The sequence below is a fragment of the Malania oleifera genome, chromosome 11 (genome assembly GCF_029873635.1).
Source record: "Malania oleifera isolate guangnan ecotype guangnan chromosome 11, ASM2987363v1, whole genome shotgun sequence".
Classification (NCBI taxonomy): domain Eukaryota; kingdom Viridiplantae; phylum Streptophyta; class Magnoliopsida; order Santalales; family Ximeniaceae; genus Malania; species Malania oleifera.
In genome coordinates this window covers 27,859,021-27,879,505 of record NC_080427.1, presented here as the reverse complement: position 1 = coordinate 27,879,505, position 20,485 = coordinate 27,859,021, and the positions used below count along the sequence as shown (strand labels likewise).

General features: G+C 34.6%; 1 protein-coding gene across 1 annotated transcript; it reads left to right on the top strand.

Annotated features, from left to right (window-relative positions):
- The first annotated feature begins 7,321 nt into the window (after positions 1–7,321).
- Positions 7,322–12,027, top strand: LOC131168173 (probable mediator of RNA polymerase II transcription subunit 26b). Its single transcript, XM_058127441.1, has 11 exons — positions 7,322–7,466; positions 7,607–7,960; positions 8,066–8,553; positions 8,920–8,988; positions 9,097–9,179; positions 10,000–10,055; positions 10,176–10,303; positions 10,425–10,452; positions 10,568–10,881; positions 10,972–11,059; positions 11,330–12,027. The coding sequence occupies exons 3-11, from the start codon at positions 8,101–8,103 to the stop codon at positions 11,455–11,457; spliced, it is 1,347 nt and encodes a 448-aa protein (XP_057983424.1). The 5' UTR covers positions 7,322–7,466; positions 7,607–7,960; positions 8,066–8,100; the 3' UTR covers positions 11,458–12,027.
- Positions 12,028–20,485: the final 8,458 nt, after the last annotated feature.

Below are 20,485 nucleotides of genomic sequence, written 5' to 3'. Positions count from 1 at the left end.
TCTGACTCCTGCACTGATTCTTGTAATGACCAGTTTTTCCACAGTTCCAGCACTCAATAACTTTTGTGCTCTAGGAACCTGTGTCCTGAGTACATCTGGGATTTTTGGATTTAGACCGTCTGGGAGTAGATCTATCGCGGTTGTTTGATTGTCCATGCCTATTTCCTCTGCCTCGACTCTTCATGTTCAAGGTTGAACTCAAAGTGGAGCCATGGTTCGACTGCATTCTTATTTCCTCCGTCAAAATCATGCTGATGACTTCATCGTATACAAGTTTCGATTTTCCTATGGAGCTACTGATGGCAGTAACGACACCATTCCAACTTTCAAGCAACTAACTGAGAATCAGTAGGGCTCGAATCTCATTATCAAACGTTATCTCGACTGAGGCGAGTTAATCCGACAACTTGTTGAAATTATTCAAATGTCTGCTGAAACTTTCACCTACAAACATGCTCATCGTAAATAGACTTTTCAATTGAGATGTACCTTATTTGCGGCTGAAGGCTGCTCGTACATATTAAAGAGTACATCCATTAGAGACTTGGTAGATGTTATATGTTTGATATTGAACGCCACAGATTTCAACAACATCATTCTGATGGCTCCGAGGGCTTTTCAATCAAGCAACTCCCACTTGTCCTCGTTCATAGATGCTAGCTTACCCTTCAACGGTAAGTGCAATTCTTTCCCAAACAAATAATCTTCTATTTGCATCTTCTAGAAACCAAAATTATTCCCATTGAACATTTCGATTTTTGAGCTCTTTTCATTTGACATCTTGATTCACTAATCTAAAGATGGAATTAGCTCAAATTCATAGCACGACTGGATCTGAAATGATCAAAAACCCTAGAAATGGTTCAAGTTTCTTGAAAAACATACCCAAAACGACTCCGAAAAGCTCAGTCAAAATTTGGTCAAACCTAGTCAAACCTTGGTAAACTCTACTGACGTGGCAGATGCTGTCGTGTCACCCGCTGACGTGGCACCGAGACCCACCTGCTGGTGTGGCAATGTGGGTCACTACTGACGTGGCAGCTGACGTGGTAGGGGTGGGCCCACCTACTGACATGGCAGTGGGCTGCCGTGGCACCCCGGGCTGACGTGGCACCCACACGTTGACATGGCCAGACTAATGTGGCAGCTGACTCAGCAGCGCTGACGTGGCCGATTCTGAGATGGCAGGTTGGATTCGGGTCGAGGACCGAATCTCAAGTTAACCCGGTATGAGTTTGTATCCGAGTTGGGTCGGGTTCGCAGTGGGTCGGCTCGAGGCTGTCCGGACGAGGAAGACCCATGCAGTGCGTGTGGAGCTGGTCACCGGCGCATGGCAAAACGTCCTACTCCGGCAAGGTGAGTGATGGTGCGTAAGGCTTCGTCTGGACTCCGTTCAAGCTCCAGTTTGCACGGTTCTCTTCATCTCGACGAGCTGAATATGATGGTGGCCTTAAAAACTAGTTTCGAGCCACTAGACAGAGTTTTGATTTCGGGATCACTTCCAATCTGACTTTCCTGCTCCAACCGGGCTCTGATACCACTTGTTAGGAATCTGTGAGCTACTAGATCAATGTGACACCAGAAATTTAACGTGGTTCGGTCAATATCAACCTACGTCCACGAAGCACACACCAAATATTCACTATTTCGCTAGAAAATTACAATTCTCACTCTCTCTTTCCCTCTCTTCCTCCTCTCTACTCTCTGAGCTTCTCACTATTATTGTATCATTCCTCAGCCCTCTATTTATAGGGTTGATATTCCAATCATAATTAAATACAATAAATAACAAATTTAGGAATTTTACAATCATGAGGTAAATGGAGATAAATTGCACCGCATTCCAACTCAGCTCCAGCTCCTAGCTATCTCCTAGCTCCATTTTCATGGATAATTTTGATAATATATCCTAACTGGTATTGGATTATTATGTCGTATCAAACAAATTAGTTATTAATATCTAACGACATTGTTTTTATCGTAAAAGAAGTCAACGAGTAATATGAACAATGATTAGTTTTATAGTGATATGTTTGATTCAAATTATTATTATTATTATTGTTAGAAAATGTGTATTCCCAAGAGGGGGGTGAATTGGAAATTTTAATTTTTCTCCTAGGTTAAGTTAGAAGTCAATATGTTTTGGTAACCTAGGGTCCTTCTACACGGTTCCAAATGTGCTGATAAATAAAATACGTGGAATTTAAATCATGCACATCATTCATACAATAACATATACGTGCGGTAAATATAAAGTGCTAAAATGTAAATAGACACACAATATGTTATCGGGGTTCGGCCAACTGTGCCTACGTCCCTGCCTCTAGCTCACAAGCTAGAGGATTCCACTAATAGCTCACTTAAGGGTGGAGCGACACCGTTTACAACCAGGTCATTTTAACATATGGCTGACCTCAACCTTAACCATGTCAATTAGAGAGGCTGACCTCAACCTACACTCCTTAACAGGACGACGCACCTAGCTTTCCTAACTGGGTCTAAGCCACTCCGGGACTATTCCAGGGCTAGTCTCCCTCTTCAGGCCCGTGTCTGGATATACAACTAATGTGTATATAATCAGATGGTACAGTGATTGTGCTTTCGTGTAAAGCATATGTGTACCCAAATGCGCACAATAACATACACCACAATATGATTTAATATGTAAGCTCAATGTGGTCTAGATGGTTCAACTCTCAAAGTATTTTCTATCAGTGTAATGCGTACGTGAGAGTGTCAAACAAACAATCTTTGTATCACAAGATATTCAACAAATAAGTTCACACAAAGATGTCATGTCTCCAGTATTTCAATCAGCAAGATATCTCAAGCATGTTGGTATTAAATGATGTATATGCTTGGTTTACAAAATATGTGTAATCTTTGTATTCAGCAAATAATATATAAGTGAAAGAATATTGCAACAAATATCACTATCACACAAACAAATATCTCTTCAAATATTTTGCAAGATAAAAGTGCAATAGATATTTGGAAGTGTTTGAAAAGTTTTTGCAACCAAAAACAAATACACTCTTCTCAAGATCTTGCAATGAAGGTGCAAACTTTAGAAGCTCTAACAAAGTCTTCTTAGGATAAACTTATCAACAAAGTCCCCTAAGAATCCTTAGGTTTTGCTCTCAAATAAAATCGTGCCAAGCAAAATTGAACAAGGAGAGCAAACCTTTCCAAACACACTCAATCCACTTACAAATGATGTAGGCAATGATAGAAGGCAAATGTGAGTGATTTGAGTAAGAAAATGAGTAGTATAGAGTTTTTTATTTTTCAGAGAATTCTTCCCTAATCAAGGTGGCTAATCACTCTTACTTTTCTCAAATGAACTCATATATATAGGCATGGGAGAAAATATGACCGTTGGGGACCTATTAGGTATTCTTAGGAAAGTTTAATGATGTTTAAAGCATTTTAACCTTGTTTAAAAAATATTAACTATGGTAAAAAATCATGGCAACCCGAGAGGTCCGGTCGACCAAGTCTCATATGCTTCAGTCGACTAGGGGACTTTTGAACTGAAGGCTCGGTCAACCAGGAGAGGACGATTTCTCAATTTTTCGAGGTTCGGTCGACCAGGGCATTTTGAACTGCCTGGTTCGGTCGACCAGACCACTGGGAACTCTCCCAAGGACCCTCCGGTCGACCAGGTAGTTGGAGAACAAAAGTTCTCGGTCGACCAGATGGTCAAAATATTGACCAGGGAGGTTTTCGGTCGACCAGGGCCTTTTGAACTACCTGGTTCAGTCGACCATATGGTCAAACTTTGACCCAGGGAGGTTTCAGTCGACCAGGGCCTTTTGAACTACCTGGTTCGGTCGACCGGATGGTCAAACTTTGATCCAGGGAGATTTCGATTAACCAGGGCTTTTTGAACTAACTTGGCTAGTCGACCGAAAGTGCACCATGTGTGCATTTTGGTCTCGTTTCGAAACAAACAAGCCATATTCAAGTGTCTAACAAACATATATGTAAATGTGTGTGTCCTAGGGTCACTTTGGGTCCAATTTGAAGACACTGAAAAAGTCTGGTGTCGGTCGACCGAATATCCTTTCTCATTCATAGTTTGTTTGAGCTTACGTAATAAATCATACATGTGATGTGTGTGAGCTTATTACAAACCAAATAGCCCTAATTAATATTACAGACCAATGAAATATATTACATTGAATTATAAATTGGTCTTCAGGCTTTGTTTGCTTTGTGCACATCTTGATCTTAATAGTCTTAGTTTCTGCACAAAAACTCAAACACTCATTAGATACAATGAGTATTTGTCATAATCAAAACCGGGCATGACCAATAAGGTCAACAATTATTATTATTATTATTATTATTATTATTATTATTATTATTATTATTATTATTACTACTACAACGACTACTACTATTATTATATATACATTCTTCATTAATAATTTTTAGGAATGATTTTGATATTATATATATGTCAACTGATCTTAGATTATTATAACATTTATTAATATCTAACGATTTTTGGTCTTTAATGTATTCATTAAACACATTGGTCCCAAAATATCATAAAAGAAGTCAACGAGTAATAAGAACATGGTAGAGTGTGGCAGTGATTTGTTTGATTCAAATTATTCAATAAACATATCCCAGAATTTACTTATGTGTGGCATGCATCAGTTCGTTAAGCATTATTCGCTATATTACTCCCACAAGCTTTGTCATCTCATAATAAATAAGAGTCCTCGACTACTCATTGCAAGCCACATATCGCTAATTGCGTCCCAGACGGGATCTGATTTGGAATGAAGCGACTTTAAAAAGTGAAATTCCTTTTAAAGAAAAATCAATTGTTTTCATATGCATGTACGTCCAAATCAAAGTTAAAGCATTAGTTTATCGATATGTTTTGTTTGTCAGTTTGACTCAAATCGTTATTCACCCTTATAAATACAGTCATAAATAATATTTATACACAAAAATATATAATATAAATAATATTCCATGTAATATTTAATAATTAAAATTAGTCAATTTACTAAAAACTTATATATAGTAAAATAATACATAAAACAAATACAAATATTTCTTTATTGTTTTGATGAATAACTTTGATGATTGATTCCAATCCATCTTAGATTCTTATGACATGTCATAGAGTTAGTTTTTAACAGTTTTATCACGAATCATGTATTGCATGCCGCGTCGCATAGTGTCTTTAATTCAAAAAAAGAAAAAAATCAAAACGACAAAAATTAAAGTCCAGGTCCATGTCACTAACGACAATTTGCTACCCAATTCCATGTAATATTTAATAATTAAAAATAGTCAATTTACTAAAAACTTATATAAATAAAACAAATACAAATAAATTTTTATTGTTTTGATGAATAACTTTGATAATTGATTTCAAGCCATCTTAGATTCTTATGACATGTCATAGAGTTAGTTTTTAATAGTTTTATCACGGATCATGTATTGCATGCCGCGTCGCATATTGTCTTTAATTTAGAAAAAAAAAATGACAAAAACAAAAAAAAAAAATCTAATTAAAGTCTGGGTCCATGTCACTAACGACAATTTGCTACCCAATTCCGATAATATTAACACTAATTAATAAACAATAATATTCATTTTTACCGAATTTATTTCTCAATAAATTTCCAAAACGACAAAGCGATAAAAAAATAAAAAAATAAAATTTTGTTTTTTTTTAATTTAAAAAAATGTCTATCTACTCTTCAAGCTTCAGTTCAGCACGAGAGCCGTACCCAATCTGACACTGTTTATTCAAATTTAAAACGCATGCGGAAAAATCGTTTTTTTTTTTTTTTGTTTTTTGAATTTTTTCCATTTTTTCACTTCCCAATTTTTTACGGTAAAATACGCACATGTCAAGCCAGCCAGCTGCAAAATGCGCTGGCACCGGGGCGGGGCGAATATTCGGCACAACCGAACTACGGAGCGTCGCCGTCATGCCACGTGGCGAGAAGCCCCTAGCCCTTCGCCCTCGGTGAGGTGACGGTTCCGTAACGGGAGAAGCAGGTCGAGTCGCCGAGTTTTCAGCAACTGTAGTGTCCGTCCGGAGTATAGAGATTTCGGACGCGGAACCGTGAGTTTTTAGTCTCGCAGCTATTGGCGATTATACCACGTGAATCGCGACTCATCTCTTTCCTAAGTCCCATGTATTTATCCTCTTTCCAAGAAACCCACCCACGAAAACATTCCTGCGCTTGTTCTTCCATTTCTACCCTTCATGCTCAACCCAACCCCACCAACTCTTTTTTCTTTTTCTTTTTTTATCTACCATAAAATAGTATATCACAAAATAAAAATGTAAACTTCACCATAATTATTGAATTTTTTTATAAAAAAAAATTATAATTTTATTGATAAAAACAATCGTAAACTTTTTATTCCCACAAATAATTATAGGGATATTTTTTATCGTTGTCAAAAATTTAAAGGATATAGATTTATATTTAAAAAAAATCAGGAAGTGTATCTGAATTTTACCTTATTATCTATCTGCTTTCTCTATTTTATTTTTTTAATTATGATTTTATTTTTCTTATAGAGTGATGAATAAAATAGTATTCATTTGTGTATTTTTTAAGATTTGACTCGTGTATGCATTAATTGTTGAATTGTCTTGAAAGTAAGAATCTTTAATTTTCATTTAATTAACTCAATGGAGTGAACTCTTATCAATTAGATACCAAAAAAAAAAACCCCGTTTAGAGTATTTTAAAAATGATATTGTCATATTTTCTTATAAACTTAAGCTTTAATTTTATCTAAAAAAATTTGAAGTAGCTCAATTAATCACAATATAAGCGTAAACAATAGAAAAAAATAGGAAAAATATGTTCAAAAAGATTGATTAAATGTATTATTAGTTGCCCTTTAGTAATTATCGCTTTTAAATAGTTATTCAGTTAGCATAATAATATTATATAATGAGAAAATATTTCGATAAATAGGATTAAAAAAAAAATCAAATTTCAATAGGAAAATACGATCAATAATGAGAAAAATTTGAGTTGATTGTTATCATTCAAAACGATTGCAATTCGAACATCATTGTTTTGAATAGCTATCGCAAGTTTATCCTATCGATATCGAGCAACAACAATAAAAGATAAGCATAATAACCAAAATTTAAAAAATTGAAAATTGTAAAGGGAGATGAGAAAAGAAAGTGTTCGAGTGAGAGGAGAGTAGTAAAAGAAAGGGCAGTAGAGTAAAATCACTAGGCAGAATTCTAAGCGGAGGCGGTCTCCACATCCACCTTCCCTCTTTCTTATAAGTCAAACAGGAGCAGCAGAACTTCAAATTTCTTTAATCATCGACAATAAAGAAAACTCTCCTCCTGTTCAAAGTGGTTTCATGAAACCGCTTCATCGCCTGCGAGCCCTTCCATTTTTCCTCAGTTTCTACTTTCTACACAGGATTCTCGTTCCTTTTTTCAGCACCTGGTATTCGTCGTAGATAGAAAGTTAACGGGATTTTCTGTAGATAGTTTTTTTTCCCCCCTTATTTTCCATAATTTCCCTCCTCTTTCTTTTTTCTTTTTAATTTTATTTTTGCTGAAAATAGCATTGTTTTTTTATCTCAGAAAATTTCTGGTACATTCCGGGCAAGTTTAGCGTTCGACTGTCACAAGCTGTTAAAACCCACCGTCGATTCTGGAGGATTTTGGTTTTCGATCGTCTTTCGGATCATATTCTATATTTTCCTTAGGCTAAAATTGATAGGAAAAAGGAATTCCATATTTTGGGGGGAGTTCCACCGTCGATCTTTGATTTCCTTCTGCTGTCGAGAATTACTGGTAAATCGGTAAATCACCCAAAACTCGATTCCTGATTTTTGGGTATTTTTTAAATCATCTGAAGGATTGGTTTCTGATTTTCTGGGCGCGACAAGAATTTCCCGGAAAATCTATTTCTCGTCTCTGGGCGCCATCGAAATTGTGAGAAAACCAAATTCTTGTATCTGGATTATTTCAGAATAGTATTAAAATGGTTTTCTGATTCCTGATCATCTTTTAATTGGGTTTCCGTCTGGGTTTTGCCAGATTTGGATCCTGTGGTGCGATTATCGGTCGTGGCGATGGCTTCCGGCGGTCTTGATCGCTGGAGAAATTACTTCCGCTCTGCGAATGCCGATATATTTGAAATCATCGAGAATGCAATCGCGGTAGCGGCTTCCGATTGCCCGAAAGAGTTCAGACAGCGGAGAGATCGAATTGCAGAGAGATTATTTTCGTGCAAATTGACTCAGTGTTCAGGCTGTGCCCGAGTCGAGTTAACCGTACCCAGAACTGAGGAGGATGAAGGCTGTAAGAGTGGTTTTGATGGAGATGGATGTGAATTTGGGGCTGGTGCTAGTAAAGGGAGCAAGATTGTCAGTAGTAGAGATGATTCTGAGGACATGATTCTGAACCACATTAGCAATTACAGCTATGGAGAAGCTGAGGCATTGACAGATGAGATTGAAGAAGAGAGACGGATTGTGGGGGAGGTTTTGAGGATCAAAGAGATTTTTCAGAATAGTCAAGATGAGGTATATATGTCTCTGCAACTTTATTGAACCTATGTTGGTGTTAACTAAAATTTTTGTTTAGTTTAAAAGATATTCAAGTGTTGTGATGTTTCTTGTTTTTCAAATTAAGGAATTCAGTAGTTCTTAAAGTTTCGAAATGAGTTTCTGAAGAAACTAAAGAGTATTTACTTTGCCATTGAGTGGTTGTTGATAATTTGAAAGTTTTATTCATGCTTTTCTGTTTATCAGACTAATGAATTATGCAAAGTTCGACAGATATTTTCCCCTTGTCATCTGGGCATTGACAGATTATAGTCTTTTTTTTTTTTTTTTGGGAGATTTTTGGCCGGGTTTCAATTGATGGTGCTTCTATTACTGTCATGACAGCCGCAGTCAGTGCTGTACGAATCACTGAGGAAACTTCAATTGATGGCGCTGACTGTGGATACCCTAGAGGTGCATTATGTTTGCTTGCTTGTTGTTTCTAGTGAATTGTGGTATCTTCAATTCACCTTGTTTCCAAGGTTTTCAGGCAATGAGTTCTAAAATTTTATTGCTTCTCAGGCAACGGAAATAGGAAAGGCTGTCAATGATCTGCGGAAGCATGGATCCGTGCAGATCCGCCAACTTGCTCGAAAACTTATCATGTATGATAACGTTGATACGCACTGAAAATCATTAATATGTTCTTGTCATTCCTTTTCATTGATGTCTACTGTGAGAGAATCAACTGTGAAATTTCTGTTGTGTTGAAAGGAACTATTTGTTTATATACACCACTATTGTTGTTTTTTCTTGAATGAGAAATGACAACGTAGTTGTAAATTTTTATGGATTTAACTGTACTGGCAATTTGTTCTGCTCTACTCATTATGAAATGTCAATCCAATGATGATCAATTATTTATATATTGCTCATTATGATTTAACTGCCTGCAACATTGTTAAGGGAATGTGGAGCCTATTTGATGTTTATATATGTTTGAATTGACTGATTGAGAATCAAATATGGAGTTTTTTGCCACATGTATAAGTGCCTTTTTGCTGTTATGTTCTTTGAAGTTTTATGTTTCTGTGACAGATTCAGCAGGCCTCTTTTCTCTAAGATAAGCATTTTGATTTGAACAAAGCACCCATTTGCATTTATTCTAAATGTGGCATCACTTATAACTCATCTGTTGTATTTGTGATCTATTACAATTATAAGCAATATGCTATCAATTTACGCTTCATTAAAATCATAGGGATAGAAAAAAAAACCTTGTTAGTTCTTATTTGCAAATCGTCTAGAAGTAAATAGATCAGTTTGGGCCTTTTGTCCATTAGTTAAGTCTAGTATTAGAGTGCCTGTAGATCATTTCATTATTTAGAAAGCAAATCTTGAATGTAACCTAAAATTTACCTTTTAAATTTATTAGATCAACGAGCCCATTCTTTTTTATTCTAACCTAATTACTATGAATTGCAGCGTATGGAAGGGTATGGTAGATCAGTGGATGAATGCTACTAACCAAACAATTGCAGGTAAGAATTTTTACCTAGATTTTAAAGTTTATATATATATATATACACTATGCCATCTTTTTGGGTCTTACGAATCTTGTACGGAGCGTATTTTACTCTTGAATTTGTTTTTGGATGCAGAAAGGACACCAGATTCTGTGAATCCATCTGTTGTTGATGATGAGGAGGAGGATGAAGGCCTTCCTTCTCCACCCATGGATGATATTTACTTTGCCACCACTCAAACTGCTACGATGGATATCTCGCAGGTATATTTCTTCTCTCCTTCACCCACCCCATTTTTTTTCCCTTCTGATTTTTGGTTATATTCTGACTGGTTTTCACTTCCTTGTTTTTTGTTGTTTTTTTTTTTTTTTTCATCCTACAAAGTTCTTTGATGAAATGGATGATGATGGAAGTGAGTCCAACTTGCACCCTCTTATACTTTTCTTGTATAGCATTTTCTATTCTGTTCTTAATTTGATCATGGCTTATTCAAAATTTATAATTTTGAGCCATTAATGTTGTTTCAGATCCTCGTAACAGTGGGGAATGCATCAAGAACCATGAAAATGGACGAAAACCATCAATCGAGAAGCCACATGTTCCCAAGTTGAAACAGCAACCACCCAATGAAGCAAATGTGATTGCCAAGGACAATGGTCAACTGATGAAGAGACCAGAAGCTGTTATGAAGACAAATAAGCCCTCGAACACTGAATGTGGGCCTGGGAGACCTATGAAACCAAAATCAAGTGTGCAGCAAAAGGTCAACCATGAAACAAAATGTCAACAAAAACAAGAAAAGGTTGCGAACCAAAGGAGGTTACTGGCTGCTCAACAAAATGTAACTATCAGAAATGTTCACATTTTCTGTTTGTTACTCTTAATTTGTAGCTGTGATGTTCCATCTGACTTCTTTCTCCTGTTTAACTAGATTAAGTGTAAAGATGAGGAAGAACTCCAGCAAAAGCTTGAAGTCACAAAAAGGAAGCTCCATGAGCGTTACCAAGAAGTCGAGAATGGTTTGTCCTTCCTACTTCAACATTTAGATGTCTTTTCTGTTCGAGTTCTTAAATTTTGATTTCAGCTTCAATCTGGGTACGAACAAATATGGATGAAATTCTGAAATATTTTCCCCTTTAATATCATTGAATGTTATGATTTTTGTATAGGACTACACTGAAATTTTTTGAAACAAGTGCACCAATTTAACAGCTTTTCAAGTAACGTGTAGAATTTCTAGTAACTGTAAAATTTCTGATCGCACATTGTAATTTGCTTTTCTTGAACAGCGAAGAAGCAGCGAACAATACAGGTTATGGAGCTGCATGATCTCCCGAAGCAGGGGGTTGGCCATAGAAATCCCCATATGAGGCCTGGGAGTAATAATAATCAGCAATGGAAAAATGGAAGGCGCTAGCCCTCCTAGTTTTGCAGATCAGTCTTGTTTATCTTCGAAGTTTCTTCCATTTTAAAGTTGAGTGGAGGGCCACCTGTAAGTCTGAAAAAAGGGCTTCGCCACTGAAACATCATCAACAATAAGACATTTTCTTTTGATCCTGCTGGAGAAGGAAGCGCCCAAATTTTGAGGAAGCAAAGCTATTGAAACTCTTATCCTAGTTCAGACCCTTATTTTGGTACAGTGATTGACTTTTTGTAAGAAATTGGATGGTGGATTATATATCTTGCTTTCTGAATTTTTGTTTTGGTACTTGAGATAAATTTAGAGGGAACACCAATTTGCACCATCCATTTGGAAATTGCCCCTTGTGGCATAATACTTTCCGGAGCCAGACTTTTTGTGTACTGGATAATGCACATAAACTTGCATTGATCAAGTAGGTGCATTTTTATGAAATCCAACTTGGCTTGTAACAGTTAATAGTTTGAATACAGAAGTTGTAAATGGAAGTAGGCTGATGTTCATGTTTTTATATGAAATGTGCAAACAGTTGATCACAGAAATTCAGATGACTATTTGTTCTTGGTACTTTTCTAATTCAGGATATCGATGTTTCGGTGATGTTTCAAGTTTGCAGTTGAAATGGACCACCAAGAAGTGATCATCCTTACATTTTTCTGTTCATGGTTTTTCCCTTTTATCTTGTTATTCATTGGTAGAATTTTACTGATTGTTAAAAGATACTTTGATTTTTTTTTTGCATTCAATGACTTAAATCATGGCCGTTATTAAGTTGTATTTAGAAGCATTTTATTCGAGCTTTTTTTTTTTTTCAAATTGTCTGGATTTGGTCAATCGCGACAAATGGATTGTATTAAATCTTTAGCAAAGTAATAAAAAAAGACTCGAGCTAGGTAGACGCGAAATCTCTATTTTTAAAGATAAATTAGTCATAATAGATTAGTTGCAATTAGTTGCACAATAAATTATTTTGATACTAAAAAGCAAGTAAAATGTGAAACTTTTTATGAATCTAAAATAAGAAATACATAATAAATAATTGATCCTAATTTTCACTGAAAATGTTTATTTTTTTCTTATTACATATTAAATGAAAAAGTAAGGAACATGCAAGGAATAGCTGATATTGACATTCTTACACTTTTTCACTATATTCTATTTTACTGTAAAGAAATAAATATTCTGTGAACCAAATGTGTCGTACTAATAGTTCGACCAAGTAATATCTATTTATACGAAATATATAGTCATAGTAGAAGAATATGATAAATTGTATAAAAAAAAAATCTTATATTACTATAATGCAAATAAAGTGTAATTTTTCTTAAGAATTAATAACAAGGAATAGATAAAGAATCATTACTAATTTCACCAAAAGAATGTTTACATCTTTTCAATTCTGTGTTGGATTGAATAATATTTCTCGTTGTATATTTTGTTGTTTCTAAGAATAACTATTTCGTGAACAAAATAGTTATTTCTTACTTCTTATAGGCTATATAGTAACATGAGGAGACTCCTAAACTTACAATCGTATCAAAGATTTCATGTCTGAATTGTTAAAATTTGATGTACATTATTGGCCCACAACCTAACAATTTAAATTTTTAGATAAAGTGGTAATTTAATATGGTATCAAAGCTCTGGTCCTGCATGTGCGAGGAAGCGTTAAATCTTGATATACATTGTTGGCTTATAAACTATGCCTTTCGTTATACGACTTAAAATCCGTGATTTTTGAGTAGACAAAAAGAACATAAAATATTAATAGGTGTAGAAACTTTATTGTCTTTTAATTAATGACAATTAAAACTTAAGAAAAAGTAACACTTGCTCTCCAAGAATACACGTTAACAGGGGCTATAAAGAATTGGACAAACTGTGGGCAAAATTATATTAAATTAAATGAAAAGCGCTGCACATGCATTGCACATGCTTGATCTTCAATTATTAATTTTTTTTATTAAAAAAAAAATGCCTAATCACAACTGAGTAAACAATTCAATCTCCACTGCTGTTTCCTAAGATATGTATTAAAGAGAAAAAATAGAAATAAACTTTCGTGCAAGAATTTTCTACCTGTTAAAGCCGTTCAAATACCTAATTTTGCTCTCGAAAATTATTGAAGTCAACCAAACAAATAGTGTGTCCCATCCTGACCCAAACTTTAAATTGCGGCCTAAGAGGGCAAATCTGTCATTTTGTCCAATCTTTCCGTAGACTTCAAACCATACTATTTACCATTCACTTTTTTTTTTTTTTTTTTTACCCTTGAATTTGTTTAATTTTTTTTTTTACTAAACTATTCTTTCTTTATAAAATAAAAGAAATACAGTTCCAAGTTTAATTTTTTCAATGCATTAAAAATTTATAGGTATGAAGTATACAACGTGAAGTAATCTACCTCCTATTTGATATTCCTTCGTATCCTTCGTAAGATTCTTCTAACTCAAAAATTTTGAACTCAGGAACTTCAGTCATCATCATAACACATTAGATATTATAGTGCGACATCGAATTCGAGGATAAAAATCGTCGGTCCATTAATAATATAAAATTAATCAAATTTTATGACGGATAAGGGTTTAAATATATATTCATATAATAAAAAATCTTAGAAGACTTCTTATGTGTGGGTATGACCAAAATTTTCAAACAATAAATCACGACTCGACTCAATTCAACGCAACCCATTTATTATTATCTTAAATGAAGAACTCAGTCCAAACTCCAAGCGATGACCAAACGAAAAGAAGACAAAACCCAAAAAGGTAACAACCACTACAACAAAATGGGCAGTGGGCAGAGCTAGCCTAGCCACTACCTGATGCATATCTTTAATGACCCTTCGAGTGGAAAAATAGGGCCACCCCGCCCCACAAGAAAGTCCCTGCAGGGTGCCCTACACGTGTTTAGGGTCCTGAGGCTGACCCAAAGAGTGTGGGCATGTGTGGTAGGGACCCCATACGTTTGGGGGCTAATCCTTTATGTTCCATGCATTTATTATTCATCATATTGGACTTCCTACATGCCATTATAGCCCCTACCCGTTTTGACTTTCACCTTTCTTCTTCTTTTTTTTCTGTTTTTTTTTCACCTTTCTTTTTGGAATACGCATCGGGTATCCACGTGTCTATTTTACTGTCCACGTGAATAATCTTGCGCTCCTTGAAGTTGACCCCACAATTCTAAAGGGAGGATAAATTCAGGAGTTCAGGGGCAAAAATGAGCTCAGGAGAATTTAAACACCTGATCTCGTGAAAGGTACTCTTGCAACCCGCACTACCACCTGAACCATACCCTGAGGGTTTTTTTTTTCACCTTCCTTGATTCTACTTGTGGACAATTTCCTCCCTAATTTACTTTGCTTTTAGTATTTTCTTTAAATTTTTATTTTTGTGTCTTTGTAAATTGTAGAGTTTTCTCTTTTACCGAAATTAATAATATTTTAATAAAAATTATTTAAAAATAGTTCGAATTGAATATTATTTCTCAAATTGATGCGTCAAAAAAAATATTGATCTAGGATGGACTATCGTTTTTTAATTTGGAAGAGAATGTACATGTGGTCATTAAAAGACGATACACCAAATAATATTTTTAACTAAAAAAACGTTAGATGAATCAATATTTTTTGCTTCCTTTTGTTTGTGTTTGAAAAGGAGAGCCAAGAGTGAAGAGGAAGAGCGACGCGAAGTCAACGAAGGCCAGCGATAGGATTTTGCAGGTGACCTAATGGTTCGGATTGTACAATCCAAAAATTCTGCCCACAAAGTACGAGTGAACATTGAGGGAACATTATATAAGAAACAAAAATGACGTATGTTCTCCCACATTCAGTATTATTAAAAATTCTAACTTCTTATAGCCTGAAATTTGAGTTGAAATTTTGAAAATTTTGATTAGTTTAAAGTAGAAATTGGTATTTTGTATCTTTAATTGATTTTTATTGAAGTCAATTTTGTGGAACTTGTAAGTTGAGGTTAGAGTTTTTTCATGTATAAATGATTATTGCATATTAAATTTGCTTCTATAAATGATGAATGTATATTAAATTTTTCATTGTATGTAAATTTTATTACCCATTTATATGTATATTAAATTTAGTTTTAATTTTAAAGCAAGAAGGTTTTTGAATGAAAAGTTTTTACGTGAGTGTTTTTATTAAATTTCATGATTATTTGAATGTTTAATTAGTAATGCGTAAATTGTTGAGATTAAAGTTGTATTTAATTTTATCTTATTTGAATCTACAAATGATGAATGTGAAATTGTTATTATTAATTTACATGATTATTAATAAAATTAGCTTATATTTTTCGTATTGAAAATCTTTTATTGTTAGGGTTTTTATTTAATTTCACAATTATGTAAATGCGTAATGAATTAGTATGCAAATTTTTTGGTTAGTGTTTTATTCCATCTTATGTTATTTTGACAAAATACAAAAAAAAAAAAAAAAATAGAGATTTACATATTTATGAAATGATGTAAAAGTAATATGATAATATTTGTTATTTAAATTCTAACCAACATATTAATTTTCAAAATATTATTTTCATATAAATCATCATGAAATTTATCATTATATATCTAATTAGATAACATTATCGAGAAAATGTAGATATATTACTTTAGCCAAACTTTTAAATTTTCATCATATTGCCTGTAATAAATTTTTCATATGAAAATGTCTTTTAGATTTTTTACTGCAAAAAGCATATTTTTTATTGAACTTTTTTTTTATAAAAAAAATATGTATTTACCTTATTTCAAATTTGAATGCTATATGTACTAAAAATACAGCCCCTTATCCACCTTCACCTATCATCAAAATCCTTCCTAACTACCCCACGGCATGGTGTGGTGGAAAGGCATCAGCAAGTAAGAAGGGGCATCGAAGGTTCAATTCCAGATAGATATACTCACGAAACTAGTGGTACCTATGGATGGTGAGAGTTTACTCTGTGAGCCAGCGCAAACCGTGGATGGTGAGAATTCGCTTTGTGAGCCAGCGGGGATCGTAGATGGTAATGAAGATGTGTCCCGAGAATCAAGTTGACCGAAGGGTCCAACTGATGCACAAAAACCATGTCCGCGTCCAAATTTTACCCTGATTAGTGAGACCTAGGGGCGAAGGACGCTGATCCATAGGTTTGGTGCCGCATTAGGGGGTCCGAAGGGCTCGTTGGTGGCTGGAGTTCCTATGTAAATAAATAAATAAATAAAACCTTTCCTAACCAAAACCTTGCCTAAGAAATTCCAACTAACATGACAACACACTTTCTCAAAATCCAACTAGACAGGTAAGCATTTTTTTTGAACGCATCAATTTTGGAAATAAAGTTCAATCCGAATTGCTTTTATTTAATTTTTATTATAATTATATTAAATTCATAAAAAGCTCGTAAATTGTAATTGCTCAAAAAAATATCCCTGATTTTGGGAATATATATTGCACTGCTTTTTTTTTTTTATAATTATTAAAAATCTTTGATATTATGATTCACGGACAAAAATAATTTTGTGTCAGTTAATTACAACTCAATGTTAAAAATAAATTTGTATTATTAATAAAATTGGAAGGTTTGGCATAAATTCTATTGATGCTTTTGCTCTCTGTGCATAAATCTCCTTAACAAGTGATATAGGTAAATTTATACCTATTTTTTAAAAATAAATTAATGATTTTTGTTAGATTAGTTGTGTCATTTGAAATCATTTCCAAGTGTCCTTGTACTTTCTCATAACACCCAAAATCATGCAGACATACCTAAGATAAGCTTTACAGTGTAATGATGAAAAGAAAAAGGAGCCCAAAAGGAGAAATACAGAAGAGAAAGAGAAGCATAGCCAAACAAAAAAGGGGAAAAAAGATATATATATATTGTAGTTTTTGCTACTCGTGTTAATCAAATGGCCGCATCAAGTATACAAACTCAAATTTGATCTTGCATTTTGGGAGCTTAGATTTCAAATTCATGTTGATTTATATAAATTGCAGTACAAAATTATATTAAGTTTTATTCAAATTCAAATAATTCCGAGATCAAGACTTAAGATCCATGTTTCCAAACACTATATGAATGTTAAACATCTTAATTAAGTGTTTTTACTTTTATTTATTTTTTCTTGAAAAAGAATCTTCCGAAAAATCGGAATTGAATGAAAAGAGTTTGAGACCCACTTGCGTGCACAAATAACAAAAATTAAAGCTTCAAGATACCATTTCGTGCTAAATTGACCCAATTGCACCGACTCTTGAAAATAGTTTCAAAGAGGAATCTATTCTAGTTAATTGATTTCCCGAAACCACTAGCTCGATCAAAAAACTCAACCATGGATGTCATCAAAAAGTGGAAAGAGAATCAAATTAATTAGCATGTATAGTTCTATAAGATATGGGCATCTTGCCAAGTACTAATTTGTCTGTCTTCTGATTGGGATCATTTTTCTTAACATACATTTTTCTAAGTTGTAGGAGATTGACTTAAATTAATGACCTAAGGCATGCATTAGGAATTCCTGGAATTGATTGCTGGAGTTTCAGTTTGTGAAATGCTGAAAGTCCTGCAGAGTTGTGTGATCTGGCATGTTAATTTTGGTTTTCATGATTATGATGGGTGAAGCTAAGTTGATGTGCACAGGTTGATCTCTCCACAGCTGCTGTGTAGTTTGATCTTTACGGATTTGCATGCTAATGAAGCATTTTTTCCTGGTTTTTTTTCCCTGGCTTTCCTTATGGTGGAGACTAGAGTTCTGGTGAAGCGTCCTGATATGGTACTTGGGCCAGGCTCTATCTTTGGAGCTCTCTGTGGAACATTGGCAATACATGTTTGGGTGCAGGAGTGACAGTTGCAGTCTCAGTTTGTTCTAGAGGTTGTCTCGGGGTATATTATTTTGTGCCTGGATATTTTAGGAGTTCTAGGTGAGATTTAATCAGGGATTCTTAATATTTTGTTTAATATTTTTTTTTTTCTTTCTTCATTTTTTATTCATATTTTCTAGTTGACATAAGTAAATTTCAAAATTAACACTAACTATAAATTGACAAAATATGTAAACAAGTAAAAACAAATTTAATAAATCTATAAAAATAATAGATTGAAACAATATAATCTGATTATTGTTATTATTGCAAATCGATCGGCGAGCGAGACTTTAGAGATATTGAATTCTTGCCAGATACAACGCTCTAACCTCAAAGCTTCCAAAATCTAAAAAAAAAAAATTCAGAGTGAAAATAATAGAAAAATAATGCACAAATATTGAAATCAAAATTAGGGTTGATGAAAATTATAAAGAATCGGTGGCCCGAAGATGATGAACACAGGAGCCGGGGAAAAAATCATAGAAAGATCGAGAGATGAGAGTGAGAGAGTGTGAGAGATGGAAAGATTTTTTTTTAAGAGGCTAGAAGAGAGAGATGAGAGTAATAGATAGTTAGAAATATAATAAAATTATTAGTTGGGAAGTCAATGAGACTTAGAAAAAAAAAGAATTAAATTGCATTTATTTTACATTTAAAAATACAATTTCATTTATTTGTTAGTTGGGAAGTCAATGTATGGGAAGAGAGCATAATAAATAATATAAATATTATTTAATTAAAAAAAATTGGAGCCCCAAAAATATATTATTATATTAAAAAAATTTGGGAGCCCCAAAATTTTTGGGGCCCTAGGCAAGCACCTAGAGCTGCCTAAAGGAAGAGCCGGCCCTGTTTTTGTCCCACATTGGTAGAAAAGTTATTTTAAATTTTTTCTTTATTTATCCCACATTGGTGAGAAGTGTTTTTTGGACTTGAAATTAAAGTTATATAAAAAGTTCAACTCTCCATTTTTAAAACATAAGTCGAAGTTGTATTTTGTCAAGAAGTAATAGATTGATCGTCGGCGTCCGAGGACGTAGGTAAGTTGATCTATTCCAAGTTGTTTCCTGCCAAAATAATATCGTCTACATAGACCAAGACAATAGTGAAACTTGTTTCATGGGATCGGACAAACATAGAGTAATATGCTTTAAATTGCTTATAACCAGCACTGATAAGTGTGAAAGATAATTTAGCATACCACTACCTGGATGCTTTTTTGAGACCGTATAGAGACTTGTTAAGCTTGCAGATTATGGTCTCCCCCTTTTGTCCGAAACCAGGAGGAAGATGCATGTAGACATCTTCATCGAGATCACTATGTTGAAATGCATTATTAACATCAAGCTGAAAGAGGTGTCTCGTGGGCAGCAGCAAAAGCGATGACAGTGCGAACAGTGACCATCTTGGCTAAAGGGTTAAAGGTTTCAGTGTAATCAATCCCTTCCGTTTGGTTGTACCCTTTGGCAACAAGGCGATCCTTGTAACGTTCTACAGATCCATCAGGATTGTGTTTGATTTTGTACACTCATTTGCAACCAATGGGTCATTTGTGGGGTGGAAGAGAAGTCAAAGTCCAAGTGTTATTGGCTTCCAAGGCATCAATCTCAGCACGCATAGCAGCACGCCACTAGGGATCCTACATGGCTTGCAAAAAATATTGGGGTTCTTTTACTATGGAGATAGCAGTGGCAAAAGCATAGTGTGTAGAAGAAAGGGAATCATAAGAAAGAAAATCAGACAGAGGATAAGGAGTACCTGAAAGAACGGACCGCCACCGAGTCAAAATATGGGATAGGATGAGAAGGGAGTGCTTGGTCAACATGGTAATCCCGTAGGTAGGCAGGTGGCTGAACTGCACATGTGGATTGCTAGACAGGGACCATTGGAGCATTACAAGGGGAATGAAGAGGAGGTGAGCCAGGAGGTGTTTGGGTAGGGTTGGCGGAGAGGAGATTTGGAAAGTTAAGAGGTTGCGGTAAGACAGAATATGATATTTCACAAGGAGTGTGGCTAAATGGAAATTGATCCTCATGGAAGATCACATCACGGGAGACAAAGGTTTTATGAGTGGTAAGATCATATAACACATAACCCTTTTGTCCATAGGGATATCCAATGAAGGCACAACGAATGGCACGAGGGTCAAACTTA